This window comes from Photinus pyralis, unplaced genomic scaffold (genome assembly GCF_008802855.1).
Source record: "Photinus pyralis isolate 1611_PpyrPB1 unplaced genomic scaffold, Ppyr1.3 Ppyr1.4_LG4, whole genome shotgun sequence".
In the NCBI taxonomy this organism is placed as follows: Eukaryota; Metazoa; Arthropoda; class Insecta; order Coleoptera; family Lampyridae; genus Photinus; species Photinus pyralis.
Window position 1 is genome coordinate 34,140,892 of NW_022170511.1, and position 19,985 is coordinate 34,160,876.

General features: G+C 35.1%; 1 protein-coding gene across 2 annotated transcripts; it reads right to left on the reverse strand.

Moving 5' to 3' along the window:
* Positions 1-1,296: 1,296 nt before the first annotated feature.
* Positions 1,297-19,491, reverse strand: LOC116168187 (RAC serine/threonine-protein kinase-like). Of its 2 annotated transcripts, XM_031483870.1 has the most exons (11): positions 19,380-19,491; positions 17,454-17,587; positions 15,045-15,111; positions 13,017-14,756; positions 12,844-12,963; positions 6,258-6,400; positions 4,122-4,331; positions 3,712-4,069; positions 3,276-3,665; positions 2,993-3,226; positions 1,297-2,513 (listed from the first exon to the last, which is right to left on the reverse strand). In XM_031483870.1, the coding sequence occupies exons 6-11, from the start codon at positions 6,389-6,391 to the stop codon at positions 2,283-2,285; spliced, it is 1,557 nt and encodes a 518-aa protein (XP_031339730.1). In that variant the 5' UTR covers positions 6,392-6,400; positions 12,844-12,963; positions 13,017-14,756; positions 15,045-15,111; positions 17,454-17,587; positions 19,380-19,491; the 3' UTR covers positions 1,297-2,282. The 2 variants fall into 2 exon arrangements, with proteins under 2 accessions (XP_031339730.1, XP_031339729.1); XM_031483869.1 differs by lacking the exons at positions 12,844-12,963; positions 13,017-14,756; positions 15,045-15,111; positions 17,454-17,587; positions 19,380-19,491 and adding an exon at positions 6,918-7,118.
* Between the last annotated feature and the right edge of the window lie 494 nt (positions 19,492-19,985).

A 19,985-nucleotide genomic window follows, 5' to 3' on the forward strand; every position in this document is an offset into this window, starting at 1 on the left:
TACCCTACAAAAGCCGGGGTGTAGGTAATAATTTTTTGATGTGCATCTTCTGTTGATATGTTTTAAGTGGTTCAATTATATCTGTGCAATTGCGCTTAAAAGAGTAACTTTTCATTACATCAAAAGTACACAGTTTTTAGGAGGAAATCAGTCGTCCAGACCTTCATGTAGTGCTAGATGTATAATTTGTTTGAAAATGACCTACAGAAGGGTTTCTAGTATTTTGATAGGTACCTACATCCAATTTTTATCTCCAGTAGGATGTGATTCAAAAGCAACCCTATTTAAAAGAATAGCTTTTCATTACATTAAAATTACACAATCTTTAAGAAAAAAGCCCATTGTCCTGCCGTTCATTTAGTGCTAGGATTGTAATTTTCTAATGGTAATGATATATTGCATAATTTGTTTAAAATTCGGGTGCACATGGCTATGAAAGCATATTTTGACTTCGTATCTTGTGTAGGGTATACGTGGTGTAAGAGCAATTTTTCACTTATAATTGCACAAGAGGTTTGTATTTTACAGACTAAATTTGGGTTGTTCAGGTAATGAAAATCTGTTGCCTAGCAATTAGACTTTGGTGCTGCATTTTTATTAGTTGATAGATTTTTGAATTGCTAAAAGGCAACAGGTCTGAATTGCAACAACACAAATTTCCTCGGTTTAAATATGAACCTCGAGTGTAATTCAGCACGACAATTTAACGCACAAGAAATTCACCAAACTAATTAATTATTGACAGACGTCAAACTAGTCATATGGGAAAGAATAATGCGATAATTGGTTCGAAAATAAGTGAAAACATTTGTCGCTGGAAAAGTTACAGCTAACTTTTGCCGCTTATGCGATTTTTTATACAGGAGTCGAATTGTCATTACAATAAAATTACACATCCCTTAAGAGCCCATTGTCTTGGCCTTTATTAGTGCTAGTTACAATTTTGGTGGTAAGTACTTTGAATTTTGCTGTTGCAAAGTAAGGTACATATGAAGGACTATTATAGTAATATCGAAGAGTTCAACCAGTTTGTTAATCAAACAAAGAGTACAGATTAACTGCTCTCTGCAGAAAGGGTAATATAAAATTTTTATTTTGTTTCATTACAGCAAAATGTCACATACACACTCTTTTCATATATAAAAGTATAATCCATAAGATGGAATGATTTAGTAGTTGAAAATGTACGCAAGTTAGAGTAGAATAGTACAAAGCACATAAACGTAGGAAAAATACTAATCCAAATTGGCCCACATCTACAGCTGAAAGAAATAAAACACATTTTACAAAATGTCATAATGTGCAAGTAAATATATTTTTTCGTACTAACAAGCACCAAACATATATTATTTATATAATGTAAAAAAGAAACAGATAACAAAGTTGGGAACCTTCAAATTTTTCCTTATATAAAATCTACAATCAACCCAATGCACAATAAATATTTTCTACCGTCCTATCGTATACATTTCTTTAGAAATTCCTTTATTAGGCATACCGAGTACAAAAGTATCAATAGGTAAATATTAATAAATACTTGCACTAATTATATAAATCTGTGAAGCAAAGAAAAACAAAAACACTTTTGCAGTATACTTAGCAAGTTGCACTTGTAACGTTAGCATCTACAACATTCTCTAATTTAAGTAGTTTCACAACAAATTATTTAACGGGGTACTTTGTCTATATAAATTATTACTAGGTATATAACTTTGCTAGGCATAACTAATCTTTTAAGACACTCCTACCTTTTAAAGGCAATTAATCTATAGCGAGGTCTAAGTTTTGTTAGTAAACGAACATTTTGGCAGCATAAAACTTAATTAAATCAAAGTAGTAGTACACTAGTACCCCCATAATTACAGCTAATTTAGTTTACATAGAGCCTATGTACACACTTACCTAGATAATTAGTTACAAAATCCAAAAAGTTTTTACAAAATATTAATTATTTTGATACCAACAATCCCACTTCCTTAAAATTTCCCAAATAATCGGAGTCTCCGTACATAATTTTAATGGAAGCGACTATATCTATTTAATATAGAAAGTTATATACAGATTTGTATATACAAAGACAGTCATCTACCAGTGGGCGAATCTTAAAATTAAAATTAGGTAATTCCTATGCGGTACGTGAAAAATATCACAAATGTATGCAACAACAGTCGTTCATTTTTAAAGTAACACCTCTTCCCCTCACACGTAAGTACGATTTCTACAAGAACGCGCGGTGGTCATGGATTTACCGATCGACTTACCGTCGTCTAATCGACTATAGGTCACTGCATAGGAGCTACACTACTGATGCTACTACTAATATGCGCAGAGCTGCCGAGGGTGGAAGACAAATCTTGAAAGCTAAACTGGGGAAAGTAGGGCTCCTCTTGAATCGCTCCCAACGGGCCGGACTGTTCGGGCGGCGTCAGTTCGACGCTTTCGCCCGTGAACTCAGAGTCGAAGTATCGCGTGTCTATATCGCTCGTAACTTGAGGTTTGAAAGGGGGTGGAATCTGGGAAAAATTGTTATTTTTACTAATTTCGAAGGGAAAGTATTAAAGCTAAGGGTTTTGTTGGGAGTTGTTGTAAAAGTTGTACGAGTACATTAGAAATTGAATGATAAATTGTTATCTTTATTTGTAATTAGAAAATACCGCTAATTGCGTGTTCGAGCTAATTCCAAACAGCAGGATAACCCTCATTTCACTTCCAAATTAGTACAATTTCACAAGAAAGAAATTTTTTGTACCAAAGAAAAGAATTCGAGCCGCCCGGGTGCAACCCATTTGCAATGTGTTTGTTTACATATCAAGATTGCTAAAAAATGCATTTCACTCAGGAAACAGAAGGTTGACCTTATGTGGGATCTTAGACTAGAAGTAGCTATTTAAACGTTTCAGAAATTGGTTCACATTTTTAAGTTCTTTTTATTGACGCTAGAGGTCTCATCCTTAATTCGAATCGCAAATAGCGTTAGTTCAATTCAACCCACCTTTTTTTGTTCCAGATCTCTCCAATTAATAGGCGTGAAGAATGGATGAACCATAATTTCTTTGGCATCATCCGGTCCTCCTCCTAGTCGTTGAGTTGGGTCCTTTATTAACAAACCTGCTAATAAATCCCTCGCCTCAGCGCTCAAAGTGCGTGGGAACTTAACTTCTTCCATAATAATTAAAGTAAATAGCACATCATGGTCACGATTATAAAACGGCAACCGACCACACATCTAAAACACCCTATTCGGAATGGATTCAAACTCACCACCACCAACTCACCATTTCGTACATAACGACCCCAATTCCCCACCAATCGACCGCTCTCCCGTAATCGTTATCCTCCAAAACTTCAGGCGCTAAGTACTCGGGCGTTCCGCAAAACGTTTTCGTCGTACGTCCGTAGGTGATATCTTCCTTACAAAGTCCGAAATCGGCAATTTTTATGTGACCATCCTTATCTAACAGCAAGTTTTCCAATTTGAGGTCCCTATAAATGATGCCTTGCGAATGCAGATAGGCGAGTGCGGAGATAATTTCGGCGCCGTAAAATCGAGTGCGATCCTCCGAGAAGACCCTCTCCCTGGACAGGTGGAAGAATAGCTCGCCCCCATTCACATACTCCATCACGAAGCAAAGGCGGTCATTGGTTTGAAACGAATATTTCAATGACTAAAACACGCGTTAAAACAAAATCGGTCGGTAAATAAGTACATACGGTCAAAAACGGATGATTTGTAGATCGCAGCACTCTGCTTTCGGTTAGGGTGTGAGCAACTTCGTCTTTTTGAATAATCACTTCTTTTTTCAAAATTTTTATTGCAAATAACCGCCGCGTCGACTTTTCCCTACATAGAATGACTTTCCCGAAGGTGCCCTTACCCAAAACTTTCAAAAACTCGAAATTTTCCAAGGTGACCTTTCGCTTTCCGCTGGTTTTTGAATTGGACGTGCCTTGTCTGGAGAACTTCTCGCACAAATCCTCCACCATCGGATTCTCGAACGCCATGTCCACATCCTCGCATTCGGACGCTAAGTTTTCGGAAACCATCTTAATTGCCGCTAGCCAATCTTCCCTGTAAACAGTTCAGGTTGTTAATTGTGGGGATTAGGAGGTGGGGTAGGTACCTTTCTTTTTCGCCGTCCACATGAAACATGCGTTCTATGACTGTGGTCCATTGCAAGCCTCTAATGATGAAGGTGTATGGTTTGGGTCGGTCCGTTGACATAATTTGACATCCCTTGACCGTGAAGTTGTTAAGAGGATCGCCCATCGAGTTGACGTCGGGTTTATTTTTAAATCCAATTAAAGCGCCATTGTCGAGCAGCACAAAGTATCTGTAAAACTCTCATTTTGAAACACTGTATGCATAATACAGAACCAGAAACATTTTAATTAAGAAAGTACAAGTTTTTGACGGTCTACATTCGTTATGCCTAATGTACAGTGGCCTATTTTCGTTGAAAGATAAGAGCGGCTTTCGCGACCTCGATCCACTTTTTTGTGAATCTTTTAATACCACAAATAGAATCAATCTAGCTATCTTTGTCTCTGAGATACAGGTAGAAAAAAAAATTGACTTTTTGGAATGTTATCATAATACCGGGTGATTCATTAGAAGTGATGAACGCTTGAATTTCGCGCGTAAGGTTTTAGTATTTTTGACATTATTAGATTGACGGTTTGAATTTTGTTAGTAATTTTTATCTGTCATGACTGTCATTTAAGAAACCAGTGTCGCCGTTAATTGTTGTGTGCCATTTGCGGTTTATTACTTTTTCCATTTTGAACAATTTTTAGAGTTGATGCACTAAAATATGTAAGAAACGTGACTGTGTCTAGTGTTTAGTTTATAATTTGTGGTAAAACAGAAGCAGTATTTGTAGATTATAAATAAGTAAACGATTTACTGAAAGTATGATGATACACCACTGCAATTAAATAAATGATCATCAGTTTGTACCAACTTCATAATTTTTTTGATTTGCGGGAAATTCAAATTGTCCTCACTTCTAATGAATCACCCGGTATCTTGCTACCCAAGTAAGATAGAAAAAAGGTAAAAACAGCATGCTTTAGATATTTTTACGTAGAATCCAGTGGCGTAGTCAAAAAACAGTTTTGGACCACCGTTTCTGAGATTTAACCCAAAGTTAGTATTTTTCAAATTCAACACTCTGTATATTTACAACTGCACCAAAATGGAATCACGTGACATAAAATTAATTTTTCTAGTAATTGTTGAGTATTCTCAGGGAAGTCTAGACTCTAATTCCTCTCCACATTTTTCCGAGCATTTTTCTAATATCTCCAAAGTTACAACAGTTAAAATTCTCTGTAAACATCGAGGATTGGCCAGATAGGACTTACTGCACAGTTTATCTAGTTTGAATAATTGGTTCTTAAGAGAAGAAAACATCGAGGAAAACATTATTTTAAACCAAAATGTTGATTGATGAAATGATTTTCGACATTTGAAAGTGCAAAAAAATGTTTTATTTGAAAAAATCGGGTATGAAGTTATTAAAATAGACCATTAGTAGTTTGAAAACACCCTGTAGAAGGGCGATCAAAATTTAAATCTGAAAACAGTATTGGAGAAATTCCTGTAACAATTTTTCTTTTTAAATTTTATTTTTCTTAAATTTATTTATTTGTGGTCTTTATTTTTAAGTGGGAGGGGTTTCAGGCAGGGTTGCTCTACTCAGCCAACCATGTTTTCCGGAACCGCTTCAGGGACATACCTATTTTGATTATATTTAGTGACTTCGGAGATCTTCGATTTGAACCCAAATTAATTACAGTTTTTCTTCGAGAGAGAGCTAGTTCCTAGACCTTCCAACTGCACAATTTCAAGAAGGACCTGTCAAGTCCTTAATAAACGTCAACGTGCGATTTCTTAACATATAAAGTACTTAGAGATTCTGTTTCTTTGTGACACTAAGATGACTACTTTTGGCAAATTGATTATTCGTTAATATTCTGATTTTCTTTAGTTGCTGTTGAGCAGAAATGTTGAAAGAATATATTTTTGATAATTGATTTTGGTACTTTCAGAAGGCACCGTAACCAGTGCGGATGATTTTGGATATTTTGCACATTACGTTCGTCTAACAACTGATAGAAGCTGTTTTTGTGAGATAAGTTATCTAGCAGTCGGTGTAAACACTTAATCAAAATGGAAAGGACGTACCTTGAACATTTCTACGCAATGACTAGAATCGCACACTTTTCCCGAAAGAAACATAGTTCGGATACTTTACCTCGGTCTCCAATTCTTGATACGTTCGCCTCTCTTATAAAGCCATCCCTCCTTGACAATATTGGCGCCGATTAGGGGATTGACCGGTGGGCCCCCGGTGGCGCTGTTTATCGCATTCGGCGCCACTTCATTCATGGTAGGTACCTTGCAATTAAAAGAAAAACCTGAATTGTTTTGCCACCAGATTTCGCAATGACGTCTTCCACGTTTTTATTTATTTACATATGATGTCAGACAGTTGCATAACCGCACATTTGCTCAATACTAACAAGAGATACCCTCGAAGGTAATTGGAGCAAGTTCATTACGACGATATCAAAGAATTGGGTAGAAAGTGGGTGTTGAGCAAAAAAATTCGGTCGCAAAACAAACATGTTATGACGTAACAGATGTTGATAATATTTTCATTACACTTAATAATGCTATTTCCTTTGAAACCACTTAAAAATCATTAAAAACACGCTATTTAAAGTAATTGAAGTGCTTTCAAAAGAAAAATTGTAGATTAAGTAAACATAGGCGACACCCAAAATAAGGTTATGTTTATCGAAAAGTAATGTTAGATTATTTTCCATGGGATTAGCACATTTTCGCGAACGGTAATGATATTTTGGAAGCGAGAAAACTGAAATAAGGCACGATTTTGGCACGTTTTACATACCGAATAATTAGAGAGATTCTCGCTGAGTAAACCGCACTTTACACATAACTGAACGATTTGTTAATATCGTTAATGAGAAATAGTGGCAGTACACACGTGAATCACGCAAATGTCCACAATTTTAAGGTGTTTTTAAAATTACTACACCTACAAGGACGTGTTTTGACCGACTGTTTTGATTGACGCAACATGTATTCATTTACGATGCTGCTTGTCGCACTCAACAGATAACGCCACTCTACTGGCGCCGGCGCCAATATACAAGGTAAATTCAAAAAAATTGCGCACACTGACGCATAGATTGCAATGTGTGTTGCCCACACAGCAGGAGAATTTTACATCAAACCAACTTTAAAAATATCCAATAAGAATCGCATTAATTTAAATAAGAGGAATCGAAATACACATTATTTGATGAAAATAGATACACCTTGGCAAAACTAGAGATCCGAATATGAAATTTTGGTAGGTGATATTATACCTAAGTAAAAACAAATGGAATGCTCGAAATAGTATCTTTCTATCACTTTCGGATTGACAGGAACAGGACCATACATTTCGAAATTTAAATGGTATATAGGCCCTGTACGCTTTCAAACTTTTTAACACTACAGCCAATCTTACACCTGATAGGTTGTTTTCAATAATTTATACAGGAATACAGGGTTGTCTGTAGAATCTCATATAAAATTTGAAATTTATGGCCACTTGCGATTGAACCGGAATGATAAGAAAATAGTGTTTAGAGAATTCAATTCGTGCAACCCACCAAAATTTTGCATCCATGTCGCCAATTCTATCAAACTTACACTCTCAATGTAAAATTCATAACATGCGATTATTGGCCACCCAAATTATTTTAGAGCAAAAATGTATTCAAGTATTTTGTACAAAAAAATTGTTTACGCCAATCTACCGTATTAGTTTTACATTTTTTTCATATAAAGGCGGAAAATTGGACAAATAAAACCCGCATCTTTTTCAATAATCTGCAATGCCATGGAATTTTCTAAAACAAAAGAGATCCAGTTATCAATTAGCAGCAATTCGAAATGGATTTGTTTACATAGTGATGAAATTATCGGACTTTTTTAAACGAAAAATCGTATGGAAAGTGGTACTTTTTTCACGATTTTTACTATGCGTTTCCATGGAGTTTAGCCCTGTCTATGAAGACGAACAATAGTATCCACTTTTGAGTGACAGTAAATCGTGAATGTCAATCAAATTATTCAATTGTGGGTTATTACTTATTATCTCGGTTATTATGGATCACTATGCAAAAAATTTCGTGTACAACACGTGTTGAAAGTGTCTTTTTTCCATGAATTTGCTTGATTAACTCGGGCTTCGCGCTCATTTATCAAACTGCAAATTCATGCAAAAAAGTATCAATTTCAAAACTAGTTGTACAAATAACTATTATGATCGACTTGGTTACTATCTTGCAGTTAATGGTGATTTATTCGAACATTTACTGCAAATTGTTATATTAGGAAACCGTTTTTTGTAATTTGGTCTTTCTTTATGTTGAATTCGCTGTTCTAAATATAATACTTTTTGATAGAATTTGATTTGTTTTATAGCAGACATTCCATGGCATGACGGATATTGGCGTAGTTTTTGTATTATGAAATTCCATGGCATCACAGATTATTGAAAAAGATGGGGGTTTTATTTTTCCAATTTTCTGTCTTTATTATGCAAAAAATTGAAAACTAATACGGCTGATTGACGAAAAAAATTTATTTCTACAAAAAACCTTAATACATTTTTGCTCTAAAATAATTTGGGGAGTAAATAATCGCATGTTATTAATTTTACATTGAAATCCTTATGATGCGCTACGCAAGTCACCACCCTGTATAGTTTTATAATTGATCAGAAATTCTAAACTGTTTCAAACCAATATAGACAACGAGCGACAAGTCCAATAACCAAAATATCATCAGTTAGTCCCTTAATTATTGTCTAACTATCACTGAAAACAGAATTGAAAAATGCGAAACCGTTCGCGAGTTATCATGTACAAAGACGGACGGGCAGAAAACCCAAAATTATAAATGAGCCTGGTTACTCGTTAATTCGCGCTTCCCCATTACGATTTCCAAAGGAAGGCAAGTAGGTTTGAAGATTATTTGTAATGGACGATCCTGTATTCTTATTAACAAGCGACCAAGCAATTGGGACTTTCTGTCCGTCCGTTTGTGTCCATGATATTTCGCGAATGGTTTTGAATTTTCCCATGCTGTGTTCAGTAATAGGTAAACAATGGTCAAAGGAATAACTGATTACATTTTGGTGATTTCTGTTCTTCCGTCTGTGTTTCTCGCTCGTTGGTCAATTGGTTTGGAACAGTTTATTATTAATCACAATATTTAAACAATTCCTTCCTAAGCATCTCTAAAATGATCAGTAGTAGTCTGGGAAATAGAGACTGAAAATGGACCATTTCCTGCAAAACGAGAAGTAGTTCCAATTTTTTTTGCATATCATGGAAGAATATCTGGTGGTTAAAAAACCAAGTTTTCGACCTCCCACCCCTTGTGCTTCCCCCGTACCACCCTTAAAACCAAAGAAATTTGGTTGGTTGTTTAGTTTTTCAATCATATCTTTTTATAGGTTCACTGTACAACAAAATATTGTTATCAGAAATTGTAGACTATAAAATTCTACACAACTTCGATGTACACTATTTTTTTGTGAAATGTTTATTAATATATAGATATAGAGCTTGAGAGTTGTTTATATTTTTAAGAATTCTAAAATTTGTATGTAGATGTTTTAACCAAATTTTATTCTTTATCTCTATAATTAAGAGTTTTATGAAAAGATATCTTGAATTTATCGTAGTATAAATCTCCCTCTTCTGCAACCTTACCAAAGGGGATGCATAATAATTCAACTTTCAACCTTTGCTAGTGGGGATATTTGAATCACTGTGAGATTGTTAGCGATTCTAATATACGTTTGAAACAAAAAAATGATGACAGTTTGGTTCAGCTCCATCCTCCCCCCCCCCCCTCCACACACACACCGCGGTAGGAATAGATATTTAAAGAGGATTAGAAAATATAATATGTAATAAACGTTGTAGTCTCTGACGTTTAAAATCTGTTCGTACAGAGGGGGAGGGGGGGTGAAGTTAGACTAAAATGAAACAATTTTTTAATTTCAAACGTATATTAGAAAGCGCTACAATCTCACAGTGATTCAAATGTCCTCACTAGCAAGGGTTGCAAGTTTCATTATTATGCATCCCCTATGGTAAGGGTGCAGGGTAGGGGGATTTATACCACGATAAATTCAAGATATTTTCTCATAAAACTCTTAATTATAGAGATAAAGATAAAATTTGGTTAAAACATTTACATAAAAATTTCAGAATTCTTAAAAATATAACCAACTCTCAAGCTCTAAGTATATCTTTTTTAAAAAACATTTCACAAAAAAGTAGTGTATATAAAAGTTGTGTAGAGTCTTATAGTCTATAATTTTTGATAACAACATTTTTTTGTAAAGTAAGCCATTAAACAGATATGATTGAAAAACTAAGAAACTAACCAAATTACATGGGTTTTGGGGGTGGTACGGGGTAAGCACAAGGGGTGGGAGGTCGAAAACTTAGATTCTTAACCACCAAATGACTGTCTATGACATGCAAAATTATTTTTACGTATGTTACGTGCAGATTTATAATCAATCAAAATTTCTCCCGAAACACCCCTAAATGGGCTCGCTTGATCCCTTTATGATTGCTTTAAAAATGCATGTATCTTTCTTGTGATTGTATCTATTTATATTATGCCAAAGGGCGCTTTCACTCTGGGGTACTTGCCACCCCATCTCGGGTATGAAAATGCTTTATTATAATTTGACCACACGAATAAATAAATAAATTCTAAGCAAAAGTTCTATACATTTTGTTATTAGATTAATACCTTTCGAGTTATTCGCGAACAAAAGGTTCCAGTTTTTCATAGAAAGGATATCCACGTCTTTAATTGGTTATTCGCGAAAAACTTGAAAATTTGTAAATGTATTTAAAAAACCTTTCTTTTCTAAAAAAAACCTTTGGCGTAAAAATTAGGTCGATCACTACTTCTTTTAGCAAAAAAGTGAGACAAAACAACCCCCTAATTAAAATTAGTCGTTACCCTTTTTCAGTTTTCTTTATTTATGTATGTTCTATAAGTTTGAGCAGATTCGAATAGGTACTTAATTTTGAAACGTGAAAAAAGAATGCCTACAGCTACAATTTTGTGAAAAATATCCTTCTATTCAAAATAATACCGAAAGCAGCACAACGTAAAACCGATTTTTTGCTTCTTTAATTTCAAACGTATTGCTCGCCAGAAATTTTCTTGACGACAAAAATTAAGTGAAGTATACAGTGCGTTCCAGATAAGAGAGCCACCTTAATATGTCTTTTACTTGGCGAGACACGAAAAATGTTTGAAATATAATTTTATATGGGACATTACGATCTCTCCGATCGCTTATTGAAACTTTTGGTATCAGTTTCGGTTTAACCGGAAAATGCTTCAACTTTTATTTTTCAAATGCAATGCCTATGTTTTTTTAAAATATTTTGAAAGACCAAACAATTTGCTGTACGACAACATAAAATATGATACGGTTGATATACAAAAAAATGCAGAAATTCGTGATTCAATAATTACAAAAAATATAGCATGTAGTGTGCCATGTCACACAGAAAAGGCCTACTGACTTAATGTTTCGTTTGGAAGTTTTACTTTCGCGTGATACGATCTCCCCGTGGAACATAACAGACGCCGCGCATCCTGATAGCACACGGTATGCTAGATTTCTAAATATTGAATCACGAATTTCTCCATTTTTTTTGTATATGAATCATATGCATAGGCATTGCATTTTAAAAACAAAAGTTGCATAGATTTCCTGTTATACCGGAACTGATGCTTGAAGTTTGAATTGGCGATCGGATAGATCGTAAATAAAAAAGATATTGGGAGACCCTCTTATCTCAAACGCATTGTATAGATGTTTAAAACGTGTACATTATATGCAAGCGCTATCTTGTTTGAGCCATTTAAGCTCACGCTCTTTTAAAAACTAAGGATTTTAAAGAGATTTGATGCAAATATTCTTGTAGTTCTTGTAAAACCTACAAAATGGTTTCTTAAATGAACTTTCTATCATAAAAAATAAAAGAGTTATAATTAAAAACTGTGGTTTACTTCATTCCAGATTTTGTAAAGATCCCAATGGTGAGTCACGAATTTATATTTTATTTAAACAATAGTCGACCATGAAAAAAGGCTCACAAAAAGGGGTAGGTACCTACATAGAAAAGGTGCCGCAGCGAAACTTTGAACCCTCGACCAACCTGTATATCGAAATATTAAAGAAAATGGCAGAAGACGTAAAACTTATCTTGAAAGGGACTCAATTTCGCCTGACTTTTAAGCCTTTCATATCATCCCTTTGACCACTCGTTAAACATTCGAACCAATTTCTTTTTCAAACTTGATTTGCATCACGTCATAATATGTTACAAAACGTATGTTTCGAACAGAATCTCAATTACATTCAACGGGTATTATTAAAAAGTAGGTAACGCACTAGTCCAATTAAAGCCAATTAAATAAATTCTAATCTAGTAACCGGGCCGTAACTGAAATAGCCATTTATGTATCAAGTGTCATATAAGCTATGTGTATAAACCATTTCAAGAAACTGAACAAACCGTTGCTTTTCCTTTTCAAGACCAGTAAGGAATAGCATAGGTCATAACCTGATCAATCACTTCATATGGCAACGATAAAACCACAAACAAATATTATTTATGTAACAATAAGAAACAGGTGTAAAAAATAAGGGGAAAATAAAGCAGTGGTTGGTTGTGCAAGTATCTACCAAGGAAGCAGAGATATTGTCTTACCAGGTTGGTGATATATTCCGAATGGATCAAATTTTATTACAAAGTCGCAGCGGTTCGTCTTGGTGATGATGCATGGAAATTGTACGTATGGAAGACAGCAATGATGTAGGTATCCGGTAACTAAAAAATATACAGGTTTATTTATCAAAACACCGTCAGTTTTAATATACTACCATATTTCCAAAAAGATAACTGGTGCCCTAAATTGGTGATACGCCCGTCAATTCACACGTCAATCGGTCCGTTCGCCCCTCAACTGGTCATTTTAGCGTCGGTCACTCCACATTGTCGTCCCGTACGTCAATCGGTCCGCTCGCCTCCCAGCTGGCAAAATTTTTCTGCTCGTTGGTCCCTACGTAAATTGAGGAAGTGTGAGAAAAATTTGGTTCAAAAAGATCGTTAACTGTATATCTAGATTTCTTCGTCCGTCCGTCGCTCCCTACGTCAATAGGCCTCAGCTGCATTAGACAAACTCACTTACTTCATTACCTACCTAAAGAAACTTCTTGCTCTGAGGTAAAAGTTTACCTCTTTAAATAGTTATCTGATGGGTTTCTCTATATATGGTTTTTGGGGAACACTCAGTAAATATAGAACGTTATATACTTAATTAGAACTAATTTAATATATCATACTTACCCTATTTCAATTATGTACCAAAGAACCATTTGGTATCAAACTGTAACCACAACCCACAAAACAAGTGCATAGCTGTCAGACCAAAGTTAGAGAGTAAAACGCCTACTAGATGACTGTATGGACTCGTTCGTGCAGAAAACTAGTATAAATACCTTTGACTATGAAATCATAGCCATAGGTATTAGATGCAACTAAATTCGCAGCGAATGAGGATATTCTTCTGGAAGGAGTACGCCCTATAACCATTGCCTCTAACTATTTACTTGCCAAAAGTGTATTTACAAGTTCGACACCGAAAATGTTCGTTCTTTGTACACAGTTTCCAAATTACTAGTTGTTTCACTTAGCACTCCCGCACTCCGTAACTATTTCCGCACACGATTAAGTAACCGGTCCAATAATTTAAAACCTAGCTTAGAATTTACTAGAGAAGTTTGTGTTTCTAAAGAAACCTATATGGCCCGTATTATAAAGCATACTTAACTATGTTGTTAGGCTAACAATGTTGTTAAAGCATGTGATTGGATGTTTTTTCAAAAAATAACATCATTCCATCGCATCATCCATCACACGCCTTAACAACATAATTAGGTATGATTTATCAAATTAGTTTTTATCAAATAAAACTATGGAGCGTAGATAGGTACATTTTCGCGGTTTATAAAGTTCTAGTTCGGAATAAAAAATGTCAATAACTGATAATATAAATAAGAAAAATTCAATAAAAATCATGAGAGTTAGTAGTTCAGATGCAACGTCGTTAAACTGGGTATTTGTCACTAGCAACAAAATAAGCGTGTATCGTTTATTCCGTCCGCACGTTATCCGCAATTCATTGTGATTATATCACTTTAACGTAGAAACCGCATTAACCTGATCTTGGTGTCATAATAAATGATATACAACAGTACACCTGGGAAACGAAATTGGCTGCAATCCTTTTTCATAGTCTAGTTGGCAGCAACTATTCGTTTACTTCATTTAATCTGCAAAGCTATGAATTCATACTTGCACGGTTAAGAATGAAGTGAACTGACGTTTGCTGCTAAAGAGACCATGAGAAGGACGATTGCAGTCAATATTATGTTACCGAGATGAAAAGCTGATGACTTTCCACTTACTACCACAGCACAAGATCAGCTAAAAAAATGTTGTTCTTCTTTTTAGTCACTATACGCACTATTCACTTTCCCCCACTGCTAGATACATAAAAATAAAATACACATGCAAGAAAAAGGAAAAATCCTACCTTTATAAGGCTGCTCTTCTGGAATCTGAAAGAAAAAACAAATTTAAATTAAAAAGAGGAAAAATTAAAGATGGTCAAACTATTATATTTAAAAATTAAAATTAATCGAGTATTGTGTGGTTAGTGTCAGTGTAAAGAAAACTATTAATTATTTAACGAAATAAACTCGTATAGTAATATTTTAAATGAATTGAGAAAAGTTTGTATTTTCCTTTGATATCATTGAGTGTAATACCTTTTCTGATAGAATTAGACATTTTGTGGTAGAAATAGCTGATGTTTAATTAAATTTAGTTAAAAAGTGAAAACATACCCTTAGCCTTATTAATTCGGACCGGCATCCTCAGCATTCAACGCGCATAGCGCCATTACACCAAAATCTGAAAAGTAAAATATTGTCAAATTAAAACCGCTCCTGCGCGAGTGTTTTGAACATAATAAATGACATTTTTCTAAAACCACCTACTAATCTATTATTTTAATGAATTGAAAACACGAAATCTTCTCCATAAAAGCTTTCATTAGAGGCAACAGCAACTAGTAATTAAAAAGTCATCATATTTAACAATATCTGAAATTAAACATATAACGGATAGATGAACTACACTAAAACGAAAAAATTAGATCTTGAAATACTCTAAATTAAAGGTTTTAGGGGAGAAAATTCGACACTTTTGTTGTTTAAACACATAACCTTATTAAATTTTTATATTGATCATATAAGGCATGTTATCTGAATAATTGTGGCAAGTCACCTTAAACTATACCTCCATTTTGTTTGCATAAAAACACTTTTTTTCCAAATTTAGATTGCTATCTATTAGATCTAGGTATCAAAATCGTTTGAGTATGCATATACATATGAATTTTAAAGGTGTTATTTAACAATAAATTCAGATCTAGCGGTCAATCACAATATTTAAAGGTACCCAAAAACCTGCCAATTCCAATTACTTTTTCCTATAATTTAAATTTTAATTGTTGATATGCGTAGATTAATATTAATCACAGTATCTGATATGTTTTCTGTGATTTGTATTTCTTAAGGTACAGTAAGTGTTGAATTTAGGAATTTTTTGATAAAAAAATGTATCAAAAAATCCCTAAACTCGACTTACCCATAACCTTTACGTTTATTAACGACCTAAAACGTTAAAGAGCATGGCTCAGCCTCACATCGCGTATCAACTATCGTATTGATGGCGTTTAACACCCCGCTGGATCTAGCCCCCTTACCATTGTGAATCAATTTAAGAATGGTATCCAATTTATGAGCTATTTAGGAGCTTTTCATATCGCAAGCTTAAAATTTTAGAGCTCGCTTAAATCCCTAGGAATCGAACATTTCTTATGGGGCGGCCGAGTCTACTTGGATTCAGCGCCCCCCCCCCTCACCTCACCTCGAAAAAAAGGCAAAAACTGGACCGTAAAGGATACCAGAGCCATTATCGAAGCAGCTACAGTTTCCGAATTGCTTTTGTTCGTGAAGACTTGGAGGGAACGCTGTCGGCAGAGGAGATATCGAGGAGAGGGACTACGTTCAAGTAGAACTGGCCGCCCCATCGATTATATTAATTTGCTCTTTTAAAAGTGGCGCTCAAAAATCGAAATTACTTGTAAATAAAAGCTCCAAAATAGCTCGTAATTCATGCATAAAAATTAATTTGAAATAAGTAAACGATAACAAAGGAGGGGCTACGTCTAAGTGGAACTTACCGCCCCGTCGATTACATTAATTTGCTCTTTTAAAAGTGGCGCTCAAAAATCGAAATTACTTGTAAATAAAAGCTCCAAAATAGCTCGTAATACATGCATAAAAATTAATTTGAAAAAAGTAAACGATAACAAAGGAGGGGCTACGTCCAAGTAGAACTGGCCGCCCCATCGATTATATTAATTTGCTCTTTTAAAAGTGGCGCCAAAAAATCGAAATTACTTGTAAATGAAAGCTCCCAAATAGCTCGTAATTCATGCATAAAAATTAATTTGAAATAAGTAAACGATAACAGAGGAGGGGCTACGTCTAAGTGGAACTTACCGCCCCGTCGATTACATTAATTTGCTCTTTTAAAAGTGGCGCTCAAAAATCGAAATTACTTGTAAATAAAAGCTCCAAAATAGCTCGTAATACATGCATAAAAATTAATTTGAAAAAAGTAAACGATAACAAAGGAGGGGCTACGTCCAAGTGGAACTGTCCGCCCCATCGATTATATTAATTAGCCCTTTTAAAAGTGGCGCTCAAAAATCAATATTACTTGTAAATGAAAGCTCCCAAATAGCTCGCAATTCATGTTTAAAAATTAATTTGAAATAAGTAAACGATAACAAAGGAGGGGGTACGTCCAAGTGGAACTGGCCGCCCCATCGATTATATAAATTAGCTCTTTTAAAAGTGGCGCCCAAAAATCGAAATTACTTGTACATGAAAGCTCTTAAATAGCTCGTAATTTCAGTACAAAATTTAATTTGAAAAAAGTAATTCTGATCTGGGGGGGGGGGGCCGAATCCAAGTAGACTCGGCCACCCCATAAGAAATGTTCGATTCCTTGGGATTTAAGCGAGCCCTAAAATTTCGATATGAAAAGCTCCTAAATAGCTTATAAATTGGATACCATTGTTAAATTGATTCACAATGGGGGGGGGGGCTAGGTTCAGCGGGGTGCATTTAACATCTATTTCTAAGAGTGTGAGGTCAAGGTGAATCAACTTACCAACTTACCATTGAATTTGGTATAGTGGACAAGGGAAGCAAGGACCCTGGAGCACTCGGAATTCACTGCGCCACGACACACAATGTCCTAAACGTTGAGTTGGCAGGTCTGAAGAGGATACTATTCCTGTCATTTTTCTTTCCTATAATGAAAAACATTTATAATTAAAAAAGAAATTAAACCAAACAGGACGGTTGAGATTTTGAGATTCATGCGCTAGTTTTTTTTTCAAAATCATTAGAACCACGATACACTTACACACGGTATGCTCATTATTTTTCTCAAACGCGTTTTCTACTGCGCATTACGTCACCTGCGAACGTGTGGCGCCAAAATTCAAATGTTTACGCACGGAAAAATCCAGTACAGATGTCACGCGTGACAGTTTGCACCTTTTCAGTTGTATTTACGAGTTTTATAGCGTTAATTTGTTGATAGCTAAGCATTAATTTGTTGATAGCTAAGTAATCATTAGTGAAAATTCCAAAATGCCAGGTTGTGTGTGGAAATAAAATAGGTACTTTCGATTTCCGAAAATTGAAGACTTTTCTCTAAAATGGATTGTTGCAAGTCGTCGTAAGGACAAAATTACCTTGAAAAATGGTGTTGCATTATTATTAAGTGGTGTGTTTAAGTCTTTCCATTGCTGTTTAATCCTATATCCTGTATTTGTTATGAACATTTTGAAGCCAGCCGTTTTGAAGCACCGCAAGGGAACGACTCCTTAATTAGACCTACTTTTAAAAACAGCGGATGTCGATGTTTGAAACCTGATGCTTTACCTACTTTAAAACTACCGCGTAATAATGAAAATCAAAATAAAAGGGACACGGAGGAGCGATTAGATCTTTTGATAATGCATTAATTATATAATTTTTACTGAAACAGCCGCATTTCATGTTTAGGGCCAATGTTTTTGGTTAGAGTTTATTTCATACGATCACGAAATCCCAGAAATAACTTACGCGAGGATCTCTACACAAATCAGTATGATTTGTCAACTAACCTTGTGATTTGTCGATCTAAGCATCGTAATTTTGCTCTTATATTCTGTGGTTTTGTTCGCACGTGACGTCACGCTAGATGCGCAAGAGCATACCGTTGTAAGTGTATCGTGATTAGAACACAAACAACAAACACACATTAGAAATAACTACTAGGTACTTCAAATTAATTACACTCACAATTTCATGATTCAAAACATTTAATTTAAGTAAACGATAACAAAGGAGGGGCTACGCCCAAGTGGAACTGGCCGCCCCATCGATTATATTAATTTGCTCTTTTAAAAGTGGCGCTCAAAAATCGAAATTACTTGTAAATGAAAGCTCCTAAATAGCTCGTAATTCATGTATAAAAATTAATCTGAAATAAGTAAACGATAACAAAGGAGGGGCTACGGCCAAGTGGAACTGGCCGCCCCATCGATTATATTAATTTGCTCTTTTAAAAGTGGCGCCCAAAAAATCGAAATTATTTGTAAATGAAAGCTCCTGAATAGCTCGTAATTCATGCATAAAAATTAATTTGAAATAATTAAACGAAAACAAAGGAGGGTGCTACGCCCAAGTGGAACTGTCCGTCCCATCGATTATATAAATTAGTTCTTTTAAAAGTGGCGCCCAAAAATCGAAATTACTTGTAAACGAAAGCTCTTAAATAGCTCGTAATTCCAGTACAAAATTTAATTTGAAAAAAGTAATTCTGATGGGGGGGGGGGCGAATCCAAGTAGACTCGGCCACCCCATAAGAAATGTTCGATTCCTTGGGATTTAAGCGAGCCCTAAAATTTCGATATGAAAAGCTCCTAAATAGTTCATAAATTGGATACCATTGTTAAATTGATTCACAATGGAGGGGGGGGGGGGCTAGGTTCAGCGGGGTGCATTTAACATCTATTTCTAAGAGTGTGAGGTCAAGGTGAATCAACTTACCATTGAATTTGGTATAGTGGACAAGGGAAGCAAGGGCCCTGGAGCACTCGGAATTCACTGCAACACGACACACAATGTCCTAAACGTTGAGTTGGCAGGTCTGAAGAGGATTCTATTCCTGTCATTTTTCTTTCCTGTAATGAAAAACATTATAATTAACAAAGAAATTAATCCAAACAGGACGGTTGAGATTTTGAGATTCATGCGCTAGTTTTTTTTTCAAAATCATTAGAACACAAACAACAAACACACATTAGAAATAACTACTAGGTACTTCAAATTAATTACACTCAAAATTTCATGATTAAAAACATTTAATTTAAGTAAACGATAACAAAGGAGGGGCTACGCCCAAGTGGAACTGGCCGCCCCATCGATTATATTAATTTGCTCTTTTAAAAGTGGCGCTCAAAAATCGAAATTACTTGTAAATGAAAGCTCCTAAATAGCTCGTAATTCATGCATAAAAATTAATCTGAAATAAGTAAACGATAACAAAGGAGGGGCTACGTCCAAGTGGAACTGGCCGCCCCATCGATTATATTAATTTGCTCTTTTAAAAGTGGCGCCCAAAAAATTGAAATTATTTGCAAATGAAAGCTCCTA